General features: G+C 40.1%; 1 protein-coding gene and 1 non-coding gene across 4 annotated transcripts in view; one reads left to right on the forward strand and one right to left on the reverse strand.

The window, feature by feature from the left end:
- RNF144B (ring finger protein 144B) overlaps positions 1-25,003 on the forward strand; it is a 188,909-nt gene that overhangs the window by 111,340 nt on the left and 52,566 nt on the right. For all 3 annotated transcript variants that reach the window (XM_063812140.1, XM_054685628.2, XM_009450579.5), the window contains one exon: positions 10,865-11,065. In XM_063812140.1, the coding sequence (XP_063668210.1) occupies positions 10,901-11,065 (165 nt within the window). In that variant the 5' untranslated portion in view covers positions 10,865-10,900. The remainder of the gene's footprint in view (positions 1-10,864; positions 11,066-25,003) is intronic.
- Positions 13,317-13,418, reverse strand: LOC112209698 (small nucleolar RNA U13). Its single transcript, XR_002944519.1, has one exon. It is a non-coding gene; the product is annotated as a small nucleolar RNA U13 (small nucleolar RNA).

The raw sequence follows: 25,003 nt of genomic DNA on the forward strand, positions 1-25,003 counted from the left end.
AGCAGTGCCTTAAATACTTCTAAAACTATCTTGAGGGGGAGAAAAACCTATAGCAGATCCACAAAGCCACTTGTAGATAATTGTATTATGAAATCCAAGGTCATGGTTTCACACAACTCCTGCTCTGCCCTTGCACACCTTTGACTGGCATTTTTTTTTTTTTTTTTTTTTTGTCGTGGGCATAAACTTAGAAAAGTGGGAAAGGGAAAAACCTCAGTTTCAAAAGTAGTCTCTGACTAATTAATTATCTTGATTAAAAAAAGGTAAACATATATAGTGAACGTGAAAAAGATGTTGAGTAGTAGAATTGGGTTGCTTGGCTTTTTATTTAAAACAAACAAAACTCGACCAAAAAAACCCCCCAAAACCCCAAACAATCACCCTAGATAACTTTCTCCTACACTACTGTGCTGGAAGTCGGGCTTGAGTGTGGTCAAATCCTGCCCATTTACCCAGAGTTTTATAAATATTTACAGTCATCTATGCCAAATATCTTTGTGCTGAGCCCCAAAGAACATTCTCAGCATTCAAAAGCCCCATTCTCATGAATGGTTTCAGTTCATTGGCAATTTAAAGGCATTCAGGCTTCCAAACTAGGTCAGCTTAAGACATGTCTTTTTAAAATAATCAGTTTTTGGGTCTCAGATTATGAACCAGGTTTTTGGAGCCAAACTCTACAGCAGAGAGAAGAGTATGCTCTCTCTGGAAAGAAAAAGCTTATTTTATCTACCGGGTATGACCATTTAACTTCCTGAAAAACGTCTTTCTCTTCAGTAGTATGAATATTTTTCATCTGAGGAGGTGCACTTAAAATTTCCTTCTTGAAAAGTCATTTCAATATTTTAGACATTTAGAAACATTTATATGTATGTCAGAATCCTTTCTCCGAAGTGTTTCTGCTAATCCTGGCTCCTTTGTTTCCCCTGGCCTTGACTTTATGACATTACTTTCTTGGAGAGTGAAGTTCTTGGTGTTTGAAATCTCCAGTTTGAGATAGAGGTCAGGAATCATGCTGAACCCAGATGTTAGTGAAGGAACAAAGTCCGAGCAGTTTTGGGACTAAGCCTACTTTGTACAACTGATTATTTTGGATGTGGGAAAAGGGCCAAGCTGCCAGACAAGTCATGCTTTTCACTTGGACTTTGGGGAATAGGTATCTGTAGCCATTGCCCCTAAGTACTGAAACATTTCTTTCAGGGGTGCCTACCTTAATTTATAGAAGCTCCTTACCTGAAACAAATGGTCAATATTTTCAGCTTGTGAATTTCTGGAAGTGAATACAGATGAGAACCAGGCCTTTAATATTTTCTCTCCTCCACGTACAATCAGAAAAGTTATCCACTCTACTACTGAGTGACTATGATTTGCTAGGTGCTAGGTTAGATGCTGGGATATAAAGATGGCTAAGATGTGGTCTCTGTCCGGAAGAAATTCTTATAAGGTCAGAAGTGACTTGGGTCTAGAGTGGTAGTTCTGAATTCACATTGCTTTGCCAGATTATAAAAAGTACTTCGATGTTTGTCACCTCAATCATCTTAATTTTCTTGGTAGTGTTACCTTGACCATTTGACCATTAAGAGGTATATGACACCTAAGTTAATTTATGTAAATATTTTAATTCATAATTTTTACCTTTAGGTGTATGTGGGAGGTCTTGGACTAAAGTTTTAGTTTTATTAACTTTGGCATTTGCTATTTACCCAGTCGGTGAGTACTTTGGAACCTAATGCATCATACCATAGTTGTTATTAAAAAATGGATAACTATATATTAAATGAGTAAAAATGACCAATGCTTCTGCAACGTGGAATGAGGATCTTCTCATCTATGAGCAGATCTCTTTCTTGAATTCAAAACACAGCAATCTAAGTGAAATAGACTTTTCTTATTCATAGCTGGAGATACTTCTGATCACATGGCTTGGAGTATTTATTAAGAGCATACTTTGAAAGCCATGTCCCATTGTTTTCTAAATCTTTTGAAGTTACGAGTTTGAGTCCCAGCCCTTCATCAACTTGTTCTTTGTTTTTCTTGGGAAGATCGAACAAGACAACTCGTTTCTCTCTGTTGAACTTGTGGCTGAAACCATAAACCCACACATTCTCCTGCATATGATTATATGAAATCCTCTGTTGAAAACCTCCTCAACTAGTTGACTCTTAATAAGTAGGAGCTGGGTTTAATCACCTTTACATCCCTAGCACCTAATGCGTAGAATTTGTTCTTTGTGTGTTGACTTTGTTTCCTTCATGATAAATTCCTGTTATAGGAAATTAATTGGCAAAGACATACAAAAATCTACACCTGCACTTTGCTCAGGTGGGGTGAAGATTCCTCTTCCAAACTGGTTTCCAATTTGTTTCTAATTAAAATTTCTATATGAAACTTTTAACTTTAACAGGAGGGGGTAATATTGGCACATGCTTTTATTCATTTGAAAAAAATTTTTTGATTTAGATATTCGTGCTTTAGTGGCTCTGGTTTTCTGGTAATGTCCTGACCCAAGAAATCAGCCTGGCTCTTGCTCTATAAGGCTCTTTGAAATACCACTTCTCCTTGATTGGTCAATTACATCATTGTCTGACCTGCCTTTAAGTGGCGTTCCTTCCTGCTTCTGAGGTTTGTTGTTATGCCAGGCATAGGGAAGAAAATTATTTAGCAGGGCTGTGTGAATAATTGTGGGAGGCAGGGAACCACTAATTAAAACAGGAGTGGGCAAGGCACAGTGGTGATATTGAAGAGGTAGCTACCATGATGAATGCAAAATTGCCATGCCAAAAATATCATTGAGCTGTTATTCTCATATTCACTCCCACCTTCTTTGATAAGTTTATATTGTTTGGAAAACTGGGAATGGATTTCTATCTCTTGGGCCTTACCCTGTAGGGTAATGAGAACATGGAAAGAAGGCAAGAAGAAATGTGCTTTTAAGAAAAAGCCAGTTGCGGTGGCTCATGCCTGTAATCCCAGCACTTTGGGAGGCTGAGGTGGGCGGATCACGAGGTCAGGAGATCGAGACCATCCTGGCTAACACGGTGAAACCACATCTCTACTAAAAATACAAAAAATTAGCCAAGCGTGGTGATGGGCGCCTGTAGTCCCAGCTACTCGGGAGGCTGAGGCAGGAGGATGGCGTGAACCCAGGAGGCGGAGCTTGCAGTGAGCCGAGATCGGGCCACTGCACTCCAGCCTGGGGGACAGAGCCAGACTCCATCTCAAAAAAAAAGGAGCAGCAGTTTGCAAATGTTAAAACTAGATGTGCCAAGGGCCAGGCGCGGTGACTTACGCCTGTAATCCCAGCACTTTGGGAGGCCGACACGGGAGGATCACGGAGGTCAGGAGATCGAGACCATCCTGGCTAACATGGTGAAACCCCATCTCTACTAAAAAAAAAAAAAAAAAAAAATTAGCCAGGTGTGGTGGCAGGTGCCTGTAGTTCCAGCTACTTGGGAGGCTGAGGCAGGAGAATGGCGTGAACCCGGGAGGCAGAGCTTGCAGCAAGCTGAGATAGCACCACTGCACTGCAGCCTGGGCGACAGAGCGAGACTCCGTCTCAAAAAAAAAAAAACAAAAAAAAAAAACGATGTGCCAGATGTTCTGTCCTCTGTAGGATTTGGAGTTAGCTTATCACAACGTCATGTACATTGTTGGCCATGCTTGGACATCAGCACCAATATATATTTTGTAAGAAAAAATATTAGATCTCACTAAATTAGTTGTAACAGACTTTATTCATAACCTAATTTCAAGCAGCAAAGAGATTGTTTGGAAAACAGTTCTTGCTAATACTTTAAGATGCTTCTCCTTCCTGATGAAGTGCCTACTTTTTTTTTAACCCACAAAAAGGTTAATAGGGCTATATTTGCATATCAGTTCCATTTTTAGAAGGTTAATAGTCTCCAAGTTACAAAGTTGTGATCTCATTGCCATCCTAGAACTGTTGAGATGACGATGTTAAAACTAAGAAATTATAGACTAAATAAAGTGCTTTTTGAGCACTTTAAGCCATGAAACAGTGGCGAGAAAACAGAAGTCCTCTTCTCTACCACAGGAGGCACAGTGATACAATACTGCCACCTCACAGAGCCTGAATAGGTGAATATTTACTTTCTTACATCTAAGACCTAAATATTTCCTGGGTTTGTTTATGCTAGAGGATATTTTCTAATCTATTTCATTTTTTCAAATAATGACAACTTATGTGTAATATCATGTATGTACTCATTGGGTTTGAGCATTATTCTTTTAAAAAGGGCAGATCATGAGGTCAGGAGATCAAGACCATCCTGGCTAACATGGTGAAACCCCGTCTCTACTAAAAAATACAAAAAATTAGCTGGGCGTGATGGCGGGCACCTGTAGTCCCAGCTACTAGGGAGGCTGAGGCAGGAGAATGGTGTGAACCCAGGAGGCAGAGCTTGCAGCGAGCCGAGATCGCGCCACTGCACTCCAGCCTGGAGACAGAGTGAGACTCCATCTCAAAAAAAAAAAAAAAAAGTAATTAATAGATATACAGTTTATTTAAGTAATTGCAGTTCCCTGACTACGAGAGGGGCAGCCTATGTTTCCATTTGTTCATGTCCTCTTAGGTTAGGGCATGCATTAGAACTGTTTTTCTGATTGAAAGAATGTACGCTGGTTCATCTTGTCCTTGAATGACCAGAGAGCTGGTTGGAGATGCAAGCGGAGAGTAGAGCTACAACACTGGCCACAAAGGAGGTCTACCATAAGCCCTCGCTTCCTTCATTGCTGTTGCTACTGCTACCAGCCAGCAGGTCACCCTGCCATTGTATTTGGATTGTATTTAGGGTAGAACTTCAGCTAATGGCTGATAATGCTCAGCACTTTACTAGACTCAATTAGTACCATTGGGTTCACTAATAGTTTCTGTTAGGAAAAGGAACCAGTAGCTAACTAAACTACTCTATTGGGCAGAAGTACCAAGATCAACATAATGCTGATTTTCAGATTGCATTGAGTGGAAACTGGTTGCCTGGTGTGTTCTTAGCTGATATGGGGATAGCTTTCCTAACAAGGCAAGGATGGGACCTTTAGATTGCTGCTCTTTTTTTCTGCTTTATTAGAATATTTGCTTCCCGAGAATATGTCTCCATTTTATAAGGCAACACTCCAGCCTTTCTTCATCGCCACCCACCCTTCTCAAAAACTTTCCCCTTTGCTACCTCCCTCCCATATTTATGCATTCATATCTGTTATTCTAGCTACTTCACAGTGATGACTCGATGTCTCACAAAGGCATATAAACACATTGAGAGTATTCATATGTCTCCTCTTCTGTTTGTCCCCTGTACTTGAGTAACTCTTAGAATTTCATAGCATAGCTTGGAATTAAGACCTCAGTGCAGATCAACTGGATTTTTATTTACATTAATATCCTGTGGCATCAGTAATATCTAATTGATTCATTTTAGTAGCTTTCTATTTCTCTTAGTCTCCTTAGTTGTGCTTTAGCAGTTTCTCCAAATTTTAAAGTTTCTGCATAATAAAGTAAAAATTCCAAAATAATTAGGGATAAGTGTCCTAATAATAATTAGGGTAAGTATCCTAATAAAACATTATCCCTTCCAATTACACTATCTTTTTGTGTAAGGGAATAACTGTGTTGATTTTGGATAATCAAACAGACATAAACTACATTGGTTAAAAATACTTTGAATAGCTGGGTGTGGTGGCTTACACCTGTAATCCCAGCACTTTGGGAGGCCGAGGTGGGCGGATCATGAGGTCAGGAGTTCAAGACCAGCCTGGTCAATATGGTGAAACCTCGTCTCTACTAAAAATACAAAAATTAGCCCAGCGTGGTCGTGGGCACCTGAAATCCCATCTACTTGGAACGCTGAGGCAGGAGAATTGGTTGAACCCGGGAGGTGGAGGTTGCAGTGAGCTGAGATCATGCCACTGCACTCTAGCGTGGATGACAGAGTGATACTCCGTCCCCTACCCCCCAACCAAGAAAAAAAAAAAAAAAACCTTTGAATGTTGGCTCTCCCATCATTTGCATTTTTGGAGCAGATTGCTTTTTCAGGCCATCAGCAGAATATGAAAATTCCTTATACATTCTGTGCTGAAGTATTCCCTTCTTTGGCAATTCTAATGACAAGACACGAGGGGAAAGGCGACTTTCCATTCTTTCCTATCAGATAGTACTTGCTTCTCATATAAGGAACACTTTATAGTGCAAGAGACACATAGAGCAGGTAGAACTGCTGGTTCTCCTTTCCTGGTAATTTAGTGCAAACTCAGACGTTTCAGAATGGCTTTCCTTCCTTACATGGCCCAACCAATCTGTCTTGTTCTATGATTAGGTATATATGAGCAAGTGATACCTGCTACCAACCTTAGAATGCCTAAACTTGAAAGGCAGCTGTCAGATTTCAAGGTGCCCCTTGCATTCTCTGCCAAAATTCTTTTCGCAAGGGGTTCTTGACACTCGGTGAGAGGCACAGTCACATCTATAATCACTGTAAAAGTAATTATAATTGTTAGCTTTTAAAATCAAGTGGTAGGGTGGATAATTCAAGTCACTTTCTTATTTTTGATAGAAATGTGAGGTATGAGGCAGTAGGAGTGAGTTAGCCTCTCTCTGGAATGAAGACTTTTCTTGAAACCTGGAGGGGAGTGGATGTGAATTGCTTGTGCCCCTGTGAAGTTGTGGCCCAATGGGAGGGACAGGAGGAGCTGGGAGTGTGTTATCAAATGCCCTGAGCTTCCTGAGGCTCTACTATTGGGGGTTTCATGCTGTGAAGACCGGTGAATAGTAATATGACACAAAGGAAGAAATGCAAGGAAACCTTGGAGCCATTCACAGGCATCTCAGGTGTGGGGAAATTCATTAGAGGCTTTCAGGACTCTCCTGTTTACTGATTGAAGAGCTCATTTTGCAATGAATCAATGGTGAAAGGATTTCTTGTTTGATATTCTTTTTTTTTTTTTTTAAATGAAGTGCTCACTGCATTTCATTCATTTTTTTAACTATCCATTGTTGGTTTTGCCCAAAGTGAGAAACGAAAGGGTTGGTTTTTAGTCTGTGCATGGTGCAGGTTTAGGCTTCTGCAATGGTGCCTGGGGGGCTGCTGAGTGGGGAAGGTCAAGGGGACTGGCTCTGGACACCCACTATTGGGTGCTGGCACTTGTCTACCTGAATCTCTTTTATACAGTGGTGGTTTGACTAAGATTTTTGTTTTTGAAAGCTTATTGCTTGAAAAATGTCTGAGAGCCATTGCTTTAGGGAATTGGTGTTATTGTACACAGAAAAATAAATCACTTTTTGAAGAATCATTTTGGATTGTTCACGTCTCAAGGAGATGAAATATGTAACTTTTTTCCTCTATGTCACTGAGTCATAAGTCCTGCCTTTTTGGAATGCTTGGAATTTTTAAAAAAACAAAATGCATCTCTGCTATGTAAAGGTTTTTCTATTATAAAAATTACATATATTTTTTATAACTTTGACTTCATAGCCTATAGGCATGTAACTCCTTAGTTTTAAGGAGTAAAAACTTACGTACTGTTTATAGTAAGAGACAATTATGTTTCACATGGTCTTGATTACCACAATTTTTAGTTCTACCTTCAAAAGAAGACTATTTCTAAGAAATATCTAATTATAGGTATTCCATTATGGATAATAATTGAGGTATTATTAGAGGAATCCAATATGTCTTTCAAGAGTATCCAATTAATTTCTAAGAGGTATCCCAATTATGTCTTTGTTTTTCAAGAGTACATTAAAACTTTGGCCTGTTTAATATTTCCTTCTAAAAAAATAATATAGAGTAAGACTGAGAAATACTTGGATTTCTTGAAGAGTACCTAGATCTCTTGCTAGGTCAGAACAACAGGATTGGCTATTCACACCAGCTTTCTCCACATGGCTAAGTGTATTTGACATTTGGGGTGTGGGATGGTTCTGGCCTGTGTCATTACCCCTTTTCTCCTACTCAGGAAGCATTTACTACCTACGTTTCTTCTTGTTGTTTTACTTGGGATTTCTCTTGAAAGAAAGATAATTCAGAATAGATTGCATAAGCAGTGAAGCAGCGTTGAGAATGTACAGGTGAGAAGACAACAGATGGGGAAGTTGGTGGGACTGTGTGCCATGAGCCCGGGAGTACTGGAGACGCAAGCTAATGACAGTTGTTTAAGCATGAACTGGGAGGAAGGAAAAGGTAAAGTCATTCATTTTTACCCATATGTTTATCATAAAGAGAGATTTTTTACAAAAACTCAAAATCCTGAATTTGACGTGCAGGTCTATTTGAATTTAATTTGCTCTTGGATGACAGCTCCTCAGTAGTTAATGGAATAACGCTGTGTCTTGAACTTTATCCGGCATTTGCTGAGAAAAAACCATGTCTTCCACATGGAAACTAACCATTAGTTAGCTTCCTATTTAATTATTTTGAATCAGGTTTTCTGGTACTGAGTACTGGGAGTAGGTGAAAAACCTTAAATGCTTCAGGTTGCTCGAGTTAGTAATTGTTGACTTTCTGGTATGACATTAAGAAAGTGGATGTGGACAGATTGACAAGTAAATATCTAATTTATTTTTTTCCTTTTCTATCTAATCGAATTTGATTTTCCCCTACTTGTTTTAGTACTTTTGTACTTACATATTGAGACTTAAGCTATTGTTGGGAGTAGGTAGCAAATGATTACATGTAATTTCTTTTGTCTGAAAATTAAGAGGAAAAGAGCTTGGTTCTTGTAGGGGGAGGTGTATTTGCAATTATTTCTATGGCAGAATTTATTAGAATTGGCCACTCTTTAAAAATAGTAAGAACTATAGGATTTTGCTTTTGTTTAACCAGAACATGAAATTTCCAGATGTGATATAAAATATGAATATGTGGAGAAATTATTTTCACAATTATTTAGTCTCTTTTAAAGATAAAGATTCAGAATAAAAACAATCTAGTAGAAGAACTTTGGCTGTAGTTTTTATTTTTCAGTCTAAAGATGTCTTTTCCCATGGTCATGCTGTGTGGGGAGACAAATTTTGTTTCTGTGCAGCTTCAGGGACCTTAAGGATAGCTGTAGTCATGGACTTCAACTCTCTTTTCCTCTTTCTGTCCCCCTTCCTCCTTCCTTTCTCTGCTTCGTCTGTCCATGTGATATCCACACAAGGCAGCTCTGGTGTAATGGATCTGGCACTGGGCTTGGTGGCCTCAGAAGGCTGAGGATTGTCTTCTGCTCTGCCATGTACAAGCTCTGAGAACTTTGGCAGATTACCTAACTTATCAGTATCACAATTAATCTATAAAATGGGGAAAACAATTATTTCATCATCCCAAGCAGAAACTCTGTACCCGTTGAACATGCCAGGTGAGGAAGCATACCCTGACTCGGGAGGTGGAGTCGGGAGGGTCATGTCAGTCCAGGAGTTCGAGGCTGCAGTGAGCTATGATTGTGCCACCACACTTGAGCCTGGGCAACAGAGAGAGACCCTGTCTCTAGGAAAAAAACCCCCCACAAACAGTAACTCTTCATTTCCCCCTCCCACCAGCCCCTGGTAACCTCTATTCTTCTTTTTGTCTCTCAGAATTGACTACTCTAGGTACCTCATTTAAGTGGAATCATACAATATTTGATTTTCTATCTGGTTTATTTCAGTTAGCATGATGTCTTCAAGGTTCATCCATGTCGTAGCATGTGTCAGAATTTTATTTCTTTTTATTCCACTGTATATATAGACCACATTTTGTTTGTTCTTCTGTCTTTTTAATTTTTTATTTTTTGAGACGTTTCATTCTGTCACCCAGGCTGGAGTGTGGTGACGCAATCTTGACTCACTGCAACCTCTGCCTCCTGGGTTCAAGTGATTCTCCCGCCTCAGCCTCCTGAGTAGCTGGGATTACAGATGTGCCACTGTGCCTGGCTAATTTTGTATTTTTGTATTTTTTGTAATTTTGTATTTTTAGTAGAGACGAGGTTTCACCATGTTGGCCAGGCTGGTCTCGAACTCCTGACCTCAAGCAATCCACCTGCCTCGGCCTCCCACAGTGCTGGGATTACAGGCATGAGCCACTGCGCCCAGCCTCATTCTTCTGTTGATGGACACTTGGGTCGCCTCCACTGTTTGGCTATTGTGAATAATGTTGCTATGAATATGGGTGTACAAATATCTCTTTGAGACCCTGCTTTCAGTTCTTTTGGGTATATACCCGATTGCTGGATCATATGTTACCTCTTTGTTTAACTTTTTGAATGACATTCTATTTTAAGTATTTTTTGAGTCTGTTGAATTGATTGTAGTGATGCAACTCCTAAATATGTTTGCTCATAGTGATATTTCCCGCCCCTGACCTTCATTAAGGTATAATTGACAAATTACATTTGCAGTATACAATGTGATGTTTTGCTCTATGTATATAAATGCTTAAATCAAGCTAATGAACATCATCACTTCACATTTTTCTTTGTGTGTGTGTGGTGAGATCATTTAAAATCTACTCTTGGCCATTTTCAAGTATACAGTGTATTATTACTAACTCTAGTCACCATGCTGTGTGAGAGCTCCCCAGAACTTATTCATCTCATCTAAATGAAACTTTGTAAGCTTGACCAACATCTCCCCATTCCCACCCCACCATAGTGGTCTTTTAATTTCCATAGCTCATATGATGTGAATCAGGACAGTGAGGTCAGCTTACATTTCAGGACTTCAGGGACACCTTGCCGAGGTAGGTGAACCACTCTCTAGCCCATCGTTCCCAGAAATGCATTAGCTGTAAGTTTTGGGATAACTGAGGGTGAGAATTTGATCAGCTGGCCTCCAGACGTGTTGGCTAAACAATAGCTTTATCAATCCATATAATATTTTCTGCTTTGGACCTTTCTATAGGGATTGAGGAGACTGAAGAACGCTGAAGACAGGCTGATGGGCTCAGCTGGTAGGCTCCACTATCTCGCCATGACTGCTGAAAATCCCACTCCTGGAGACCTGGCTCCGGCCCCCCTCATCACTTGCAAACTCTGCCTGTGTGAGCAGTCTCTGGACAAGATGACCACACTCCAGGAATGCCAGTGCATCTTTTGCACAGCTGTAAGTTTTCCTTGATGCTTTCACTATGAGAAAATACAAAGGGAAAAATCATAAAAGTAGGATATATTTCTGTGGTTTACTGAGAAACCAGAGTGTGCTACAATATGATCCTGCTTTGGAAAGCATTTCATATTTGAACCTATTTCCAAATAGTATCTTAAATGGTAAATCCTGGGTTTACTTGTTTTAGCTGAGTATAATTTATATTTGAAATTTAATTATTGGTTGAATAAATAGTCTTTCTGTTAAGGTTCAAACTATGGAACAGAATAGAAAAATTTTAACATGCTGGCCAGGTGCGTTGCCTCACACCTGTAATCCCAGCACTTTGGGAGGCCGAGGCGGGCGGATCACAAGGTCAGAAGATTGAGACCATCCTAGCTAACACGGTAAAACCCCGTCTCTACTAAAAATACAAAAGAAATTAGCTGGGCTTGGTGGCGGGCGCCTGTAGTCCCAGCTACTCGGGAGGCGGAGGCAGGAGAATGGCGTGAACCTGGGAGGCGGAGCTTGCAGTGAGCCGAGATCAGGCCACTGCACTCCAGCCTGGGCGACAGAGCGAGACTGTCTCAAAAAAAAAAAAAAAAAAAATTTAACATGCTGTAGTTAACTACCACCTATAAGAAACTCACCAGGTATTTTAAATGATGGAGAAGTCAGGTAGTAATTTACTTTATGTACTGAATTTTCATTCATATACTTGTTCATCTTCTACAATGTACATGATATAAATTGTACTTTGTCATAGCTCCTTTTATGCTGTTTTCACAGTATGCTGAATCCTTCTTATTCCACTTAATGAGAGCCCTATAGACCTGCAGAAGTGGGCTTATCTCTTTTAGTGTGACACCTGGTATCAACACCTGTGACCTTTACTGCCACTTTTCCTTGAAGGTTGGTCGGTTAAGGTATAAAGGTAGGAAATAGATTGACTTCCTGTAGGCTTCAGTGATGACAAGAATAGCATTGTTCATTTAATCAACAAATATCTATTGAGCAGGAACTATGTCCCAGGAATGGTTCTAGGCACGAGGATTTATCAGTTAAGGAAACAAAACCCAGCGAAGTTTCTTGCTTTTAGGAGCTTATATTCTATATAAGAACGTTGTGTAGGAGTTCAGGGCTTAGAGGATGTTGCTGTTTTAGGTAGGGGGATCAGAAGTAGGCCTTGCTGAGGAGTGATGTTTGTGCTGCCTCTCCTTCCTCTTGTTGTTAGTGTGTGTTGCTTTATAGGAAGTGAGGAAATGGCCTTGTCATCTCAGAGCAACTTCAGTTTCCTTTGGTCTTGCTTTGTTTCTGAAGGCTGTCCTTCAAAACAATTATTTCTCTGACTTTCTCACCCTTGCTTCAGACCCTTGCTAATCTTTGAAACAAATGAGTCAGAAGCAACATGTGGTGAAAATCAGTATGCAGATATTTCACTGAGGGTTACTGCTGTTTAAAAGAATTCAATTTTTGCTATGACATTTAACAGTGCAGAATTTAAGCGTGTGCGTCAACATTGGGGAAATAATACATGGTGAAGGTTGTATTTCATCTTCTCAGGGAGCTAACACTGTCCTGTTATTGTTTCAGTAGATTTTAGTTCCTGATTCAAAACAGCATGGCTGCTTCTCATTTCTCTTTCAGCAATTTGAGGGTAGGAGTTAGTACAGTTAGCTTTTTCAGTCATCTAGATTCACACTTCCTCATTGTTAGGGAGTGCTCAAAAGCAGAGAGTCAAATGGCTGAATGTTTTTTGGTATCCCTCAATTTTGGATCCTTTTGCACCTAGAAACATTAACTTTCCCTGGCATCCTGTTACCTGTTACCTGTGAGCTGCCAAAATAGTAAGCGGTGTATGATTACATTAGTGTCTGTAAAATTGTAATTTGAATCAGATTCACCTGAAATACTCCTCTAACTTTCTTTTGGTTAGAGATTTATTTCTTGTTTTTAAAAAAATGACTTAAAATGTGTCTAATACTTCCCAGACTTTAATTTGCATCTGTATTCAGTATCAAATGTTTTGTATTTTCGAGGCTGAAAAGAAATTTGTAACTTTTTCATATGCCACATACTACTGACTTCTACTTTTAAATAGAATTGGATGACATCTCCCAATTGCTTGTTCCTACCATATATTTAAAATGGTTTTACTGAGAACCACCCCCCTGCCCCAGGGAGTATCCACATGTAATGATCTTCCTGCTAGATTTGATGTTATGCCGGTATATACTGGTATATGTAATGTATATATTTTTTCTTTTCATGTTAGATGGATAATGTGCTTATGGTGTAACCAGGTTTGAGGGAGGCATATCTCATGTGACTGGGAGAAGCCAATCATCATGCTTATGAACTACAAGAGTATCTATACTGGTATATTTTCTTGGATTTAATAAAGCTTTAACAACATTCTGTCATTGTCCTGTCTTCTGTAAGAGGCATCCCTGGCCATTTTGCTGTGAGCCTAGCTTTTTTTGTTGTTGTTTCCAAGATCACCACACTCCAATTCCAACTCTACCCCAACTCAGCTGTGTAATTGGGCACATGATTAATCTCTTTGGGCCTCTGATTTCTCCTGTGTAAAATGAAGGTGCTAGGATCCTTCACAGTGCTTCAAATAGGGGGTGCAGTATACTCTGGGTATGCAGAAGGGACAGATGTGGAGTATCTGACTTGACCATTGAATGTTAATCAGTTATTTCCTTATCTTTAGAGAGACCTGGCCTTTAAATAGATGCCCCAAGTGTGTTCCACGGACCACCAGCTCTGGGAAACAGAGATATCCTTGAATGAAATGTTCCATGGTCAAATTAGCTTGGGAACTGCAATGTTCTTCTGTTCCTTTCTTGGAGGGATGTAAGGCACATTTGCATATTAGAGGCTCTGTGAAATCTTGTGGTTAAAGGGAAAGCAGGGGAATCTTGTTTAGCTTCTTCTGATGAAGCATTTCCCTTTGACCGTGCCACCCTTTTGAGTGGAACATCTATTGCCCACAACCAGTGCTCTGAAGAACACTGCTTTAAATTATTTCATGTAGGTAATTCTTGATTTAAATAACATCCAGGGAAAGGAATGTGGTAGATGTTGTCTCAAATAAGCCATCAATATTATCTAGGTTCTTGTTAAAGGATGTTCTAGCTGTGAAGATGGTTTCTGCTAGACTGTTTGCTCAGTTTTAATATGCAGAATAAAGTGTAATATAAAGCAAGAGAAGCTGCATATACAGGAAAAATTGGGCATAGTTCTTACTGGCATGACTGACGTCATAGAACATGAGTTGTATTACAGAACCAAAGAGGTTGATGTCTTGGGGTTACAGAGAAAAAGATGTAGCATAATTACTTGTTCTATTTTGAAGGTTAAATATCTCAGGGATGTTTGTCTGTTTATGACATGCAAAGAGTATCTGTCTCTCCCTTCCTCTCTTTTGCCTGTATATTTAAATAACCCAAATATGAAAATTCTAACTTTCCTTTTCTGGGTTTGCAATGCGTTCTTTCAGATAATGCCACATAATGTTAATTCAAGCGAAATAAATTCACAAGTCAGTTATCAAAGTAATGGAAATTTGTGAGTTTGCTCTCTTGTGTACAATATTTGCTTCTGATTTATTTTAGAAGTGATTTCTGTCAGCCGTGAATTAAGGAATAGTGAAAACACAGTTGTTGCTTGTTTTTATAACCTAGATAATTTCACCTGAAAAGAGTCGGTATGTTGGGCATGGCCTATTTACCTTTCAGATTAAATACAGGATGTGCTAAGCAAAAAGAAAATAAAGTCCAGCCATATTCTTGCCTTTTTTCCATTACGTTCTATTGGCTCTAGGTAGTTAGAACTCCTTTTACTATTCATTTCTTGGAGCCAAATGGATTTTCCAATGTTTAAAAAGTGAGAGGAAATATAAAACATTTTAGACCAAGCCGTTCTTTCCCTTGGGGCCTGTCGGGTGACCTTTAAGAAGAGCCCACAGTTGGTTTGGGAGACCGTCTTAGTCCATTTTGTGTTGCTATAACAGAATACAGAGGCTAGGTAATTTATAAAGAAAAGAGGTTTATTTAGCTCACAGTTTTGCAGGTGGAAAGTTAGAGAAGCACAGTGCTGGCATCTACTTGGCTTCTGGTGAAGGTCTCATGCTAGGTCAAAACACAGCAGAGAAGGTCAAAGGGAAAGTGGACATGTGAAAAGAGACAAAACCCAAGGGGCATCCTGGCTTTATAAAAACTCACTCTGGCAGGAACTATTAAGAATTCATTCCCGCAAGAACTAATTCATTCTCGCCACAGCAAGAACTCAGCCACTACCTAGAGAGTGGCACCAAGCCATTCCCCAACTAGGTCCCACCTCCCAACACTACTACACTGGGGAAGAAATTTCAATGTGAATTTTGGTGGGGATAAACAAACCATATCCAAACCATAGCAGAGACATTTACAGTTTGGGAGGATTTGCAATGTGTATGTGCACACAGTTTGGTAACTTTCAAATGAAGCATGAATCTGTGGTGGATCTTTCCTGGGTTCTAACTGTTATCTGCATTAGGAGAAAGTAATGCCACTTTCCTATTTCTACCTCTGTTTCTCCCTTGCAGTATAGCATAGTGTGTTAGAATGCAGATATGAAGATAAGAAGACCCAGGCTCAAGTTCAGGCTTTGTCATTTGATGGTGTATGATTTGGGGCGAGTTGTTTGCCTTCTCTAGACTTTAGTTTCTTTGCCTGTAAGACGGAGGGAGGGAGGGGTTGACAATACCTACCTTTATTTCCTAAGATCCATCAGTGTGCTGAGCTGTTACGTTCTTCAAAAAGATTTCAGAGAAAGGAAAGCCTATAATGATTTGACTGGCTTCCTCACTAGCCTTTTATAAAAAGGTGGTTATATAGGTAATTACAACCTCACTGCTATTCTGAGATACTCAGAGATTAGCAGTTAGGATAGAGAGAAATGTCTCTTTTGGATTTGTTCAAAGTGTGGCTTTGAAATATTTAAACTAAATATCTAGAATTAGGACTTAACAGGGAAAAAAAAGTGCCAATACAACTTTGACAGTAAATAGATGAGCACATTTATGGTGGATATAAAAGATTCAGATGAAAGGGTGTTTCAAAGTACCACATATTTAAGAACTTGCTTACTTCCAAGAACATAATAATATAATTACTTGTTGGCTTGATATGTTAGTCTAGTATCATTTTAAGTACCTTTTATTGAGAATTCTCTGGAACCACAAGAAATAATGAGGGATCTTACTCAAGGCCAATGCCACAGAACGATTCTCTGTCCCCTCTTCTGGTCATGAGACCTGACAACCTTTCCCAAAGCTTTCAAATTCTCCAGCTCCAGATTCCCACGTCTTCTACTACTATTAAATGGGCCGAACTAAATTCTGCCAGTTCAAAGCACTGTATTATTCTGTTGGTTTCTGGTACCCAAATATGCTTGCTTGCAAGGTTAGTTTTTTTCTTTATTATTATTATTATTATTATTGTTATTATTATTTTTGAGATGGAGTCTTGCTCTGTTGCCCAGGCTGGAGTGCAGTGGCACGATCTAGGCTCACTGTAACTTCCGCCTCCCGGGTTCAAGTGGTTCTCCTGCCTCAGCCTCTGGAGTAGCTGGGATTACAGGCATGTGCCACCAGGCCTGCCTAATTTTTTTTGTATTTTTAGTTGAGTTGGGGTTTCACTGTGTAGGTCAGGCTGGTCTTGAACTCCTGACCTCGTGATCCACCTGCCTCGGCCTCCCAAAGTGCTGGGATTATAGGCGTGAGCCACCGTGCCCAGCCGCAAGGTTAGTTTTATGCTTTCCCTTAACTTTGCTTGGGGTGGTTAGCAGTAAATCAGTGAATTTATCTTTGTTTGTGAAATAACTTCAATATACTCACTGCTTATATCCATTAAGAGATTTAATGACAATACTATGGTGACTTTTGTATTTATTGGTCAAGTCACAGGTTTACAATGCCGATTTTATTGGCACTATATTTTTCCACTGACAACGGAGCCACTGCAGGGTCAGATGGCATCTGTGGAAAAAGAGCAAACAGTAACAGCATGAGAAATGGATTAGAGATGACTCAAGGAGGAGCTGGCTTCCTGGACCTATGATCTCATCCATGCCTAATGCTTACCACTTACTTATTCAAGGAAAGTAGTAAAATGTGGCAAGAGAGGAAAGAACAGCAGAAGAAAACCATACTATTAAGGCCCTAATGTCTTTGTCATAGCATCATAGTCCTAGAATTGTAAGTGACCTTAGATCTTCTAGTTCCCCCACCCTCCTAATGAAAGAAGTCATTTTCTGGGATGCCAGTATGGTTTGGCATTTAAGAGAATGGGTCTCAAGTTTGGTAGCTTAGGCTTTATTTATTCAACAAATATTTGCTGTGTCTTGCATAGTTCTGATGGTTTGAATATAGTGGTGAACGATCAGATTAAGCCCTGGTTTTCAAATAACTCAACTTTTCGTATGAGACATAGATGCTAACAAGTAAATACAGAAGTCAGGTGATGGTTTGTGCTATGGAAAAATAGGGTGAGGGGGGTCAGGAGTGCTGTGGGGAAGAGGGACTTCTACTTTGTTAGATGATCAGGGAAGTCTCAGTGATAAGGTGTTATTTGAGCAGAGACCTGAAGGAAATGGGGAACAAGCCATACAGATATCTGGGAGAAGAGGGTTGTAGGCAGAGGGAAGCAGTATGGAGGTCTTAAGTTGGGAGTGTGCTTGGTGTATTCTGTTACAGCAAAGGAGGCTGGTGTGGCTGGAAAAGTGTGTGTGTGTGTGTGTGTGTGTGTGTGTGTGTGTGTAGGGGGAGTAGTAGGAGATGAAGGCTAAGTCCCATGATCTTCTCTCTGCAAGCTGGAGACCCAGGAGAACCAGTGGTGTATTTCCAGTCCAAGTCTGAAGGCTTGAGAACTAAGAGAGCCAATGGTATAAGTCCCAGTCCGAGGGCAGGAGAAAACTGATGTCCCAGCTCAGGCAGTCAGGCAGGGAGACGAATTCTTTCCTCCTTTTGTTCTTTTTAGGCCCTTAATGGATTGGATGATGCCTGCTCGCAATGGGGAGGGTAAACTGCTTTACTCAGTTTACCGATGCAAGTGCTGATTGTATTAGTCTGTTTTCACACTGCTATAAAGAATACCTGAGATCTATAAAGGAAGGAGGTTTAATTGACTCACAGTTCTGCATGGATGGGGAGGCCTCAGGAAACTTACAATCATGGTGGAAGGGGAAGCAGCCACGTCTTACATAGTAGCAGGCGAGAAAGAGAGCACCGCACTTATCAAACAACCAGATCTCGTGAGAATTCACTATCATGGGAACAGCATGGGGGATACTGCCCCTATAATCTAGTCACCTCCCACCAGGTCCCTCCCTCAACATCTGGGGGTTATAATTCAAGATGAGATTTGGGTGGGGACACAGAGCCAAGCTATATCACTGATCTTATCCAGAAACACACACACATGCCCAGAAATGAGGCATATAGGAGGCATCCTGTGGCCAAGATGACACACAAAATTAACCTTTATGCATAGAGAATAAACTACAGGGGCCAGGGTGAAAGCAAGAAGACTACTTAGAAGGCAAACGTAATAATCCAGGCCAGAGATGATAGTGGCCTGGACCAGCAGATGGTAGGGGTTAATGTCTTTGGGCTGTCTATTGGGTCATTTTCTTTCATGTAATATAGGGATAATAAGAAATCATCTCACAAGATTATATAGAAGATTACAGTAGATAATCTAGATAAATTACTTAGTACACTGCCAGAATACAGCTAGCATATATAGCTCTACTCTTTTTAGTGTGGTCATCTAGCTTTTCACTGATAATTTCCAGGATTGGGACATACCATAGTACTGACTATTCAATTATTGGAAATTTCTAAATTGAAACCATCTTTGCTCTACATTCATTTGAAACTGGTTTCTATGTAAATTCTAACTATTAGTGTTACTTCCACTCTCTAAAATAAAATTGGTTAGAATCTAATTTTACTATTCCTGGTTGAAATCTAATTCTACTCACTAGCTGCATATTATTTGAATGAGGTTATCTTTTTTTTAGAGGGCGGACGTCAGATTACTCATGAAAAATTCTCCTATAGTGCTCAGTCCAATGTAGGAAATAGTGAGCTATCTAGTAGTGAGATAAGTAGGCCTGCTACTAGTTCCAATTCTGTCAATAACTCTATGACTCGAATCAAGTTATTTCTCTAGAATTTCCTCATTTGTAAAAATGGTGGCTTGGTTTGGAATTTTTCTTTTTCTTTCTTTTTCTTTTTTTTTTTTTTTTCCAGACAGAATCTCATTTTGTTGCCCAGGCTGGAGTACAGTGGTGCGATCTCAGCTCACTGTGACCTTTGCCTCCTGGGTTCAAGTGATTTTCCTGCCTTAGCCTCCTGAGTAGCTGGGATTATAGATGCCTGCCACCATGCCCGGCTAATTTTTGTACTTTTAATAGAGATGGGGTTTCACCATGTTGGCCAGCCTGGTCTGGAACTCCTGACCTCAAGTGATCCTCCCGCCTTGGCCTCCCAAAGTGCTGGGATTGCAGATGTGAGCCACTGCACCCAGCCTGAGATTTTTCTAAAACCATGATTTCTTTTTCTTCATCATTTTCTCTTCTTTAAGCTGAGAATCCTCAATTACTTTAACCAGCCAAATTGTTTTCCTGTGGGAGGTTTCAGTTTGGTAAGGAAGATATATCATTCATCTTACTAGTTACTATTTTAATATGCATTTATCTTCTACATTTAGGTCCTGTAATCAAATTAGCATGATCTTATTCTATTTTGGATGGAAACATGACTGTAGTGGAAACTGTGGCATTCACTCGGATCCCTCTTCAGGGCAATGTTTCTATCCTCCATTTCCCAGGGACTGGCTTATGGAACAATGACTGATTGCTACAGGGATATAAAGGTCTTTCCCTTTCAGCTTAATGAGGTGCCGCTGCGAAGGGCCCTTCCTACCTTGAGAGTACCCTGTTGGAATGTAGGGCCAGATCAGACCCTGGCTGCAGCTGCATGGCGGGTCAGGATCTCCCTCTGCCCACTTCTATTCTCCTTACTTCCTTATAGGCATGACTTTGGTGAGAGTATACCCCATACTCTTCTAAATGGAATTCTCCATCCCTGAATCAATTTCTAGGGAACACAGTTAAAGACACAAATCCGTGAATTATTATTTTTCTTCTGGTAATGCCTCCACCTATATAGTCCAGAAAAGTGTTTTCTTTTTTTCTCTGCAAAATGAGCAACTCATGACCTTTACAGGGTCTGCCTTTCATCCCATTGCCTCTAAGTTAACTAATAAAGTGTGATATATTCCTTAAGTGTGTTATATTCCTGCTTTATTAGTATATTTACACAATTCTATAGAAACTGGAAAATTTGGCTAGGTGTGGTATCTCATGCACTTTGGGAGGCCGAGGCGGGTGGATCACTTGGGGCCAGGAATTTGAGACCAGCCTAGCCACCATGGAGAGACCCTGTCTTTACTGAAAATACAAAAATTTGCCAGGCACAGTGGCGCACACCTGTAATCCCAGCTATTTGGGAGGCTGACGCATGAGAACTGCTTGAACCTGGGAAGTGGAGGTTGCAGTGAGCTGAGATCTTGCCACTGCACTCCAGCCCGGGCACCTGAGTGAGACTGTCTCAAAAAAAAAAAAAAAAAAGACCCTGGAAAACTCTTCTTTTTCTGGGTAGATCTCTTTGAACATACTTTAACGTATCTTACCTTCTTGCCATAGGTATATTAAGAAATAGTAACTTATGCCCTCCCCCACCCTCTTGGGTTGACAGAATTCTTTTGGGACAAACTTCACTTGCATAACCTTTTTTTTTTTTTTTTTTTTTTTTTTTTTTTTTACTTTTTGAGATGGAGTTTTGCTCTTGTCCCCCAGGCTGGAGTGCAATGGCACGATCTTGACTCATTGCAACCTCCACCTCCTGGGTTCACGCAGCTCTCCTGCCTCAGCCTCCTGAGTAGCTGGGATTACAGGCAGGTGCCATCATGCTGGCTAATTTTTGTATTTTTAGTAGAGATGGGGTTTCACCTTGTTGGCCAAGCTGGTCTCGATGTCCTGACCTCAAGTGACCTGCCCGCCTTGTCTTCCCAAACTGTTAGGATTACAGGCGTGAGCCACTGCGCCCCGGCCTACATAACATTTTTTACTTCGATCATAGGCGTAACAAGTACTTTAGGCTTGGTATTCGGGTAAGGGGTGATGTTATAATGTGGAACAGAATTTTATTTCTTTTTACAAAGAAACTTATGAAAAGATAGTTTGGTGATCTGTGCTTGTATGTTGTGTAGACTTTTCCCCCCTTAAGCATGCCTTTGCCAAAGTTTAATTCTTCAAACCACATATCAGAATGTAATAGGCTGGCCAAACATGCAAATCATGACCAGAGAGCAGGCAAAAGTTGGTTTCTGATGAGAGAACTTTTCCATTGTTGCCACTAAGTCACCAAAGTTTATGTATTTCTTCTTTTGAAGTTGCACCCTTATTCCAATATTCTCTAAGTCTATTCCCACCTTTGTCCAGACTCTACTGATCCATTTGGTACTAGTGTGTGCCAGGCATGGTGTTAATTGTGGAGCAAGTGGCAGTCATCAGACACAACCAGCCCTGCTGTTATGTGGGCAGTAGACCCTCTGATAAAGGAAGTACAATGTGTTATAAAGCATACAGAAACCCACCTAAAATAGACTCAGGGAGGTAGGAGGTTTCCTAAGGGCTGAGACTGAAAGATAATAGGGATTGCTTGATGGCATTGTTGATGGGGCTGTGGGTGAGAACAGTGCTCCAGGGAAAAGAGGCCAGCCACATGTGAGAACACAGAATCAGGGAAGAGTGACCTGCTGAGGAACCAAACCGGAAGATGTTCCTGGGACACACTGTTGGAAGTGTGGGTGTGCTCAGGCAGGAGGCCGGAGAGGCAAGCAGAGACTAGATGGAGGGCCTGGTATGCTGTGTTAAAAAAACATTATGGAGCCACTGGAAGGCTTTGTTTGGGAATGAGATAGGGAGGATGGCGTCGGTACAGGATAGAGAATGGACTGAAAGTGGGCAAGGCTGGAGCAGGAGGAGGGAAGCATGGCAGGCTGAAGCAGAGCTCGGAGAACAATGTCCTTATCAACTTAGGATACATGTGTATGGCAGACTGCAGTTTTGATGCCTGGAGTATTTAAATTATTTTTGTGCCCCAATTTCTCTTTTTTCCTATCCATTTGGGATACTGTCAGCTTTCTTTTCTTTTTTTTTCTTCTTTTCTTTTCTTTTTTTTTTTTGAGACGGAGTCTCATTCTGTTGCCAGGCTGGAGTGCAGTGGCGTGATCTCTGCTCACTGCAACCTCTGCCTCCCAGGTTCAAGCAATTCTCCTGCCTCAGCCTCCTGAGTAGCTGGGACTACAGGCACGTGCCACCACTCCCAGGGAATTTTTGTATTTTTAGTAGAGACGGGATTTCACCATGTTAGCCAGGATGGTCTCGATCTCCTGATCTTGTGATCTGCCTGCCTTGGCCTCCCAAAGTGCTGGGATTACAGGCATAAGCCACCGTGCCCAGTGAAAGTACATTTTTAAAAATCATGGCTAGTACTCATAGAAGAAATAGGACCCTGAAAGTACAAAATAATCATGTTTCAGGGCTCTCTTAGTTTATTAAATTGAAGATAATTTTTAATTATAAATGTAACACATGCTAATTTAAAAATAAACCAAAAAACCTCAAAAAGCATGTGCATGATTCACATATATATATATATATATATATTTTTTTTTTTTTTTTTTTTTTTTTTTTTTTGAGACGGAGTTGTGCCCTGTCGCTCAGGGTGGAGTGCAGTGGTGTGATCTCGGCTCATTGCAATCTCTGCCTCCTGGGTTCAAGTGATTCTTCTGCCTCAGCCTCCCAAGTAGCTGGGATTACAAGCATGCGCCACCGCACCCAACTAATTTTTGTATTTTTAGTACAGAGGGGGTTGGCCAGGCTGGTCTCGAGCTCCTGACCTCAGGTGATCTGTCCACCTCAGCCTCCCAAAGTGCTGGGATTACAGGCGTGAGCCACCACGCCCAGCCCACCTGTACTTTCTTCTAGACTCTTTCCCTGTGTACTTACGCACATCACTTAATAGAGAAATGGGATCTTTAACTACAGATACTTTTAACTTGAGTTTTACAAACATAGTACATTGTGGACAAGTTTCTGTGCAAAAATATACAGACCAACCTTCCTTTTAAAGTATTGTATAGTGTTCTGTGATATGGTTGTATGAAAATTTATTTAACTGGGCCCCTCCTAAATAATGGATTTTAAGGTTGTTTCTAGTTTTTGCTATTATGAATACATTTTTTTTACTTATATAAATGTGAAAATACCTGTCCTTAGGATAACTTTTTAGAAATAGAATTGCCTAACCAAAATAGATGTACATTTTAAATCAGTATGTGTTACCAAATTACTGTTCCAAACTGTTGCACCAGCTTGGCAACTCCACCAACAGAGTAGGAACAGAGGCCTCTCTTTTGACACTCTGGGTATTTTCCAACTTTTCACCTTCTGTAATCTGGTATGTGAAAAGAACATATCTCATGGTTTAATCCATACTTCCTCTTTTTAGGAGGAAGCAAATTGTTGTAAGAGAAGCTCATCTCATGAATCTATCTTTAAAAAACATACAGTATGCTCAGTGCCAGTATAGTTTCAACTGATTTTATACCTTGGTATTAATAGTAATCAAGTTAGAAAAAAATGGGCCATATCTAGAAAAGTATATTACACATAGAAGACATGAATGAATGAAAAAACGGTGGTGTTCAGACTGAGGGAGATGCCTTATCACACAAAAAAATTCATGTCCAGTGACAAAATGTTACTAAGTAGGTAAAGGAGGTTTAAAAAATTTAGGCAAGTTGAAAAAGGGTGGTGAGTTAACTAGAAAATTCAGTTTTTTAAAATCCCATTTTCTGTATATTTCAGTTCATTAAAGATTGGTTATATAAGGCTTATCTATGTGGATTCCGGATATGCAGTGTACCCCTTGGAATCAGGTGAGACACAGTGCCTCATTTCCATGGAAATACATGGCTCTGTGTTAACTGAAAGCCTCCATGGTTTTGAATCGTTTCCCACCCACAGTAAGGAGGTCTTTTTGGTTTGACTCTTCTGGAAAATATGTGTGAGGTATTTACTACATGAATGTAGGGTATTTTTTCAATCTGCTTAAACCTCATTTTATTCATCTGTTTAAAAAAATTACGGAAGGAAAAGCAAGGGCATTTGAGTACCTTTCATATAATATGTAATATGCAAGGGTACTATTTTTTCCCCCATTTACTCTTCCAGTTTACAGATAAACCAATTCAGAGTTAAATAACTTGCCCAGGATCTGTAATGTTAATCCCTACATCATAGTGTCGTTTGGAAGAAATAAAAACAAGCTCTGTGAAAATATATAATGTATGGCCTAGCGCATAGTATGTGGTTCCTAAATTTTTTTTGTTAGCGTGAAAATGGATGAAGGCCCATATTAGGCTTTTGTGATCTTAACCTGAAATGTCTAAAGCTTGAAAATAGCCTATAAAATGCAAAATTGACAACTGGCTACTGATTTTATATACGTAAAAGTTTAGTCAGTACAAAACAAATGTAAAGAACTACTGGTTTAAAAAATCCAAGGAGTTTTTCAGAGAACAGAAAGTATGTAATCAGAATATAGTGGTGGCCATGGCCTCATATTAGAGATTGAGCATGAACATGAGTGTTCTGTGAACTTTCCACTGTGTGATTTCGGGTAAGTTATTTGAGGAAACCAAGGCCGAGACATTCAGAGGTCTGATTTACACAACTGGAAGTTCCCAGTGCATTTAGCATATTTTCAGATGTTGAAACTGAAGTCAAGGTTCAAGGCCAGGCCTTCTGCCTCAATGACTGATGTTCTCC

Source organism: Pan troglodytes, chromosome 5 (assembly GCF_028858775.2).
Source record: "Pan troglodytes isolate AG18354 chromosome 5, NHGRI_mPanTro3-v2.0_pri, whole genome shotgun sequence".
In the NCBI taxonomy this organism is placed as follows: domain Eukaryota; kingdom Metazoa; phylum Chordata; class Mammalia; order Primates; family Hominidae; genus Pan; species Pan troglodytes.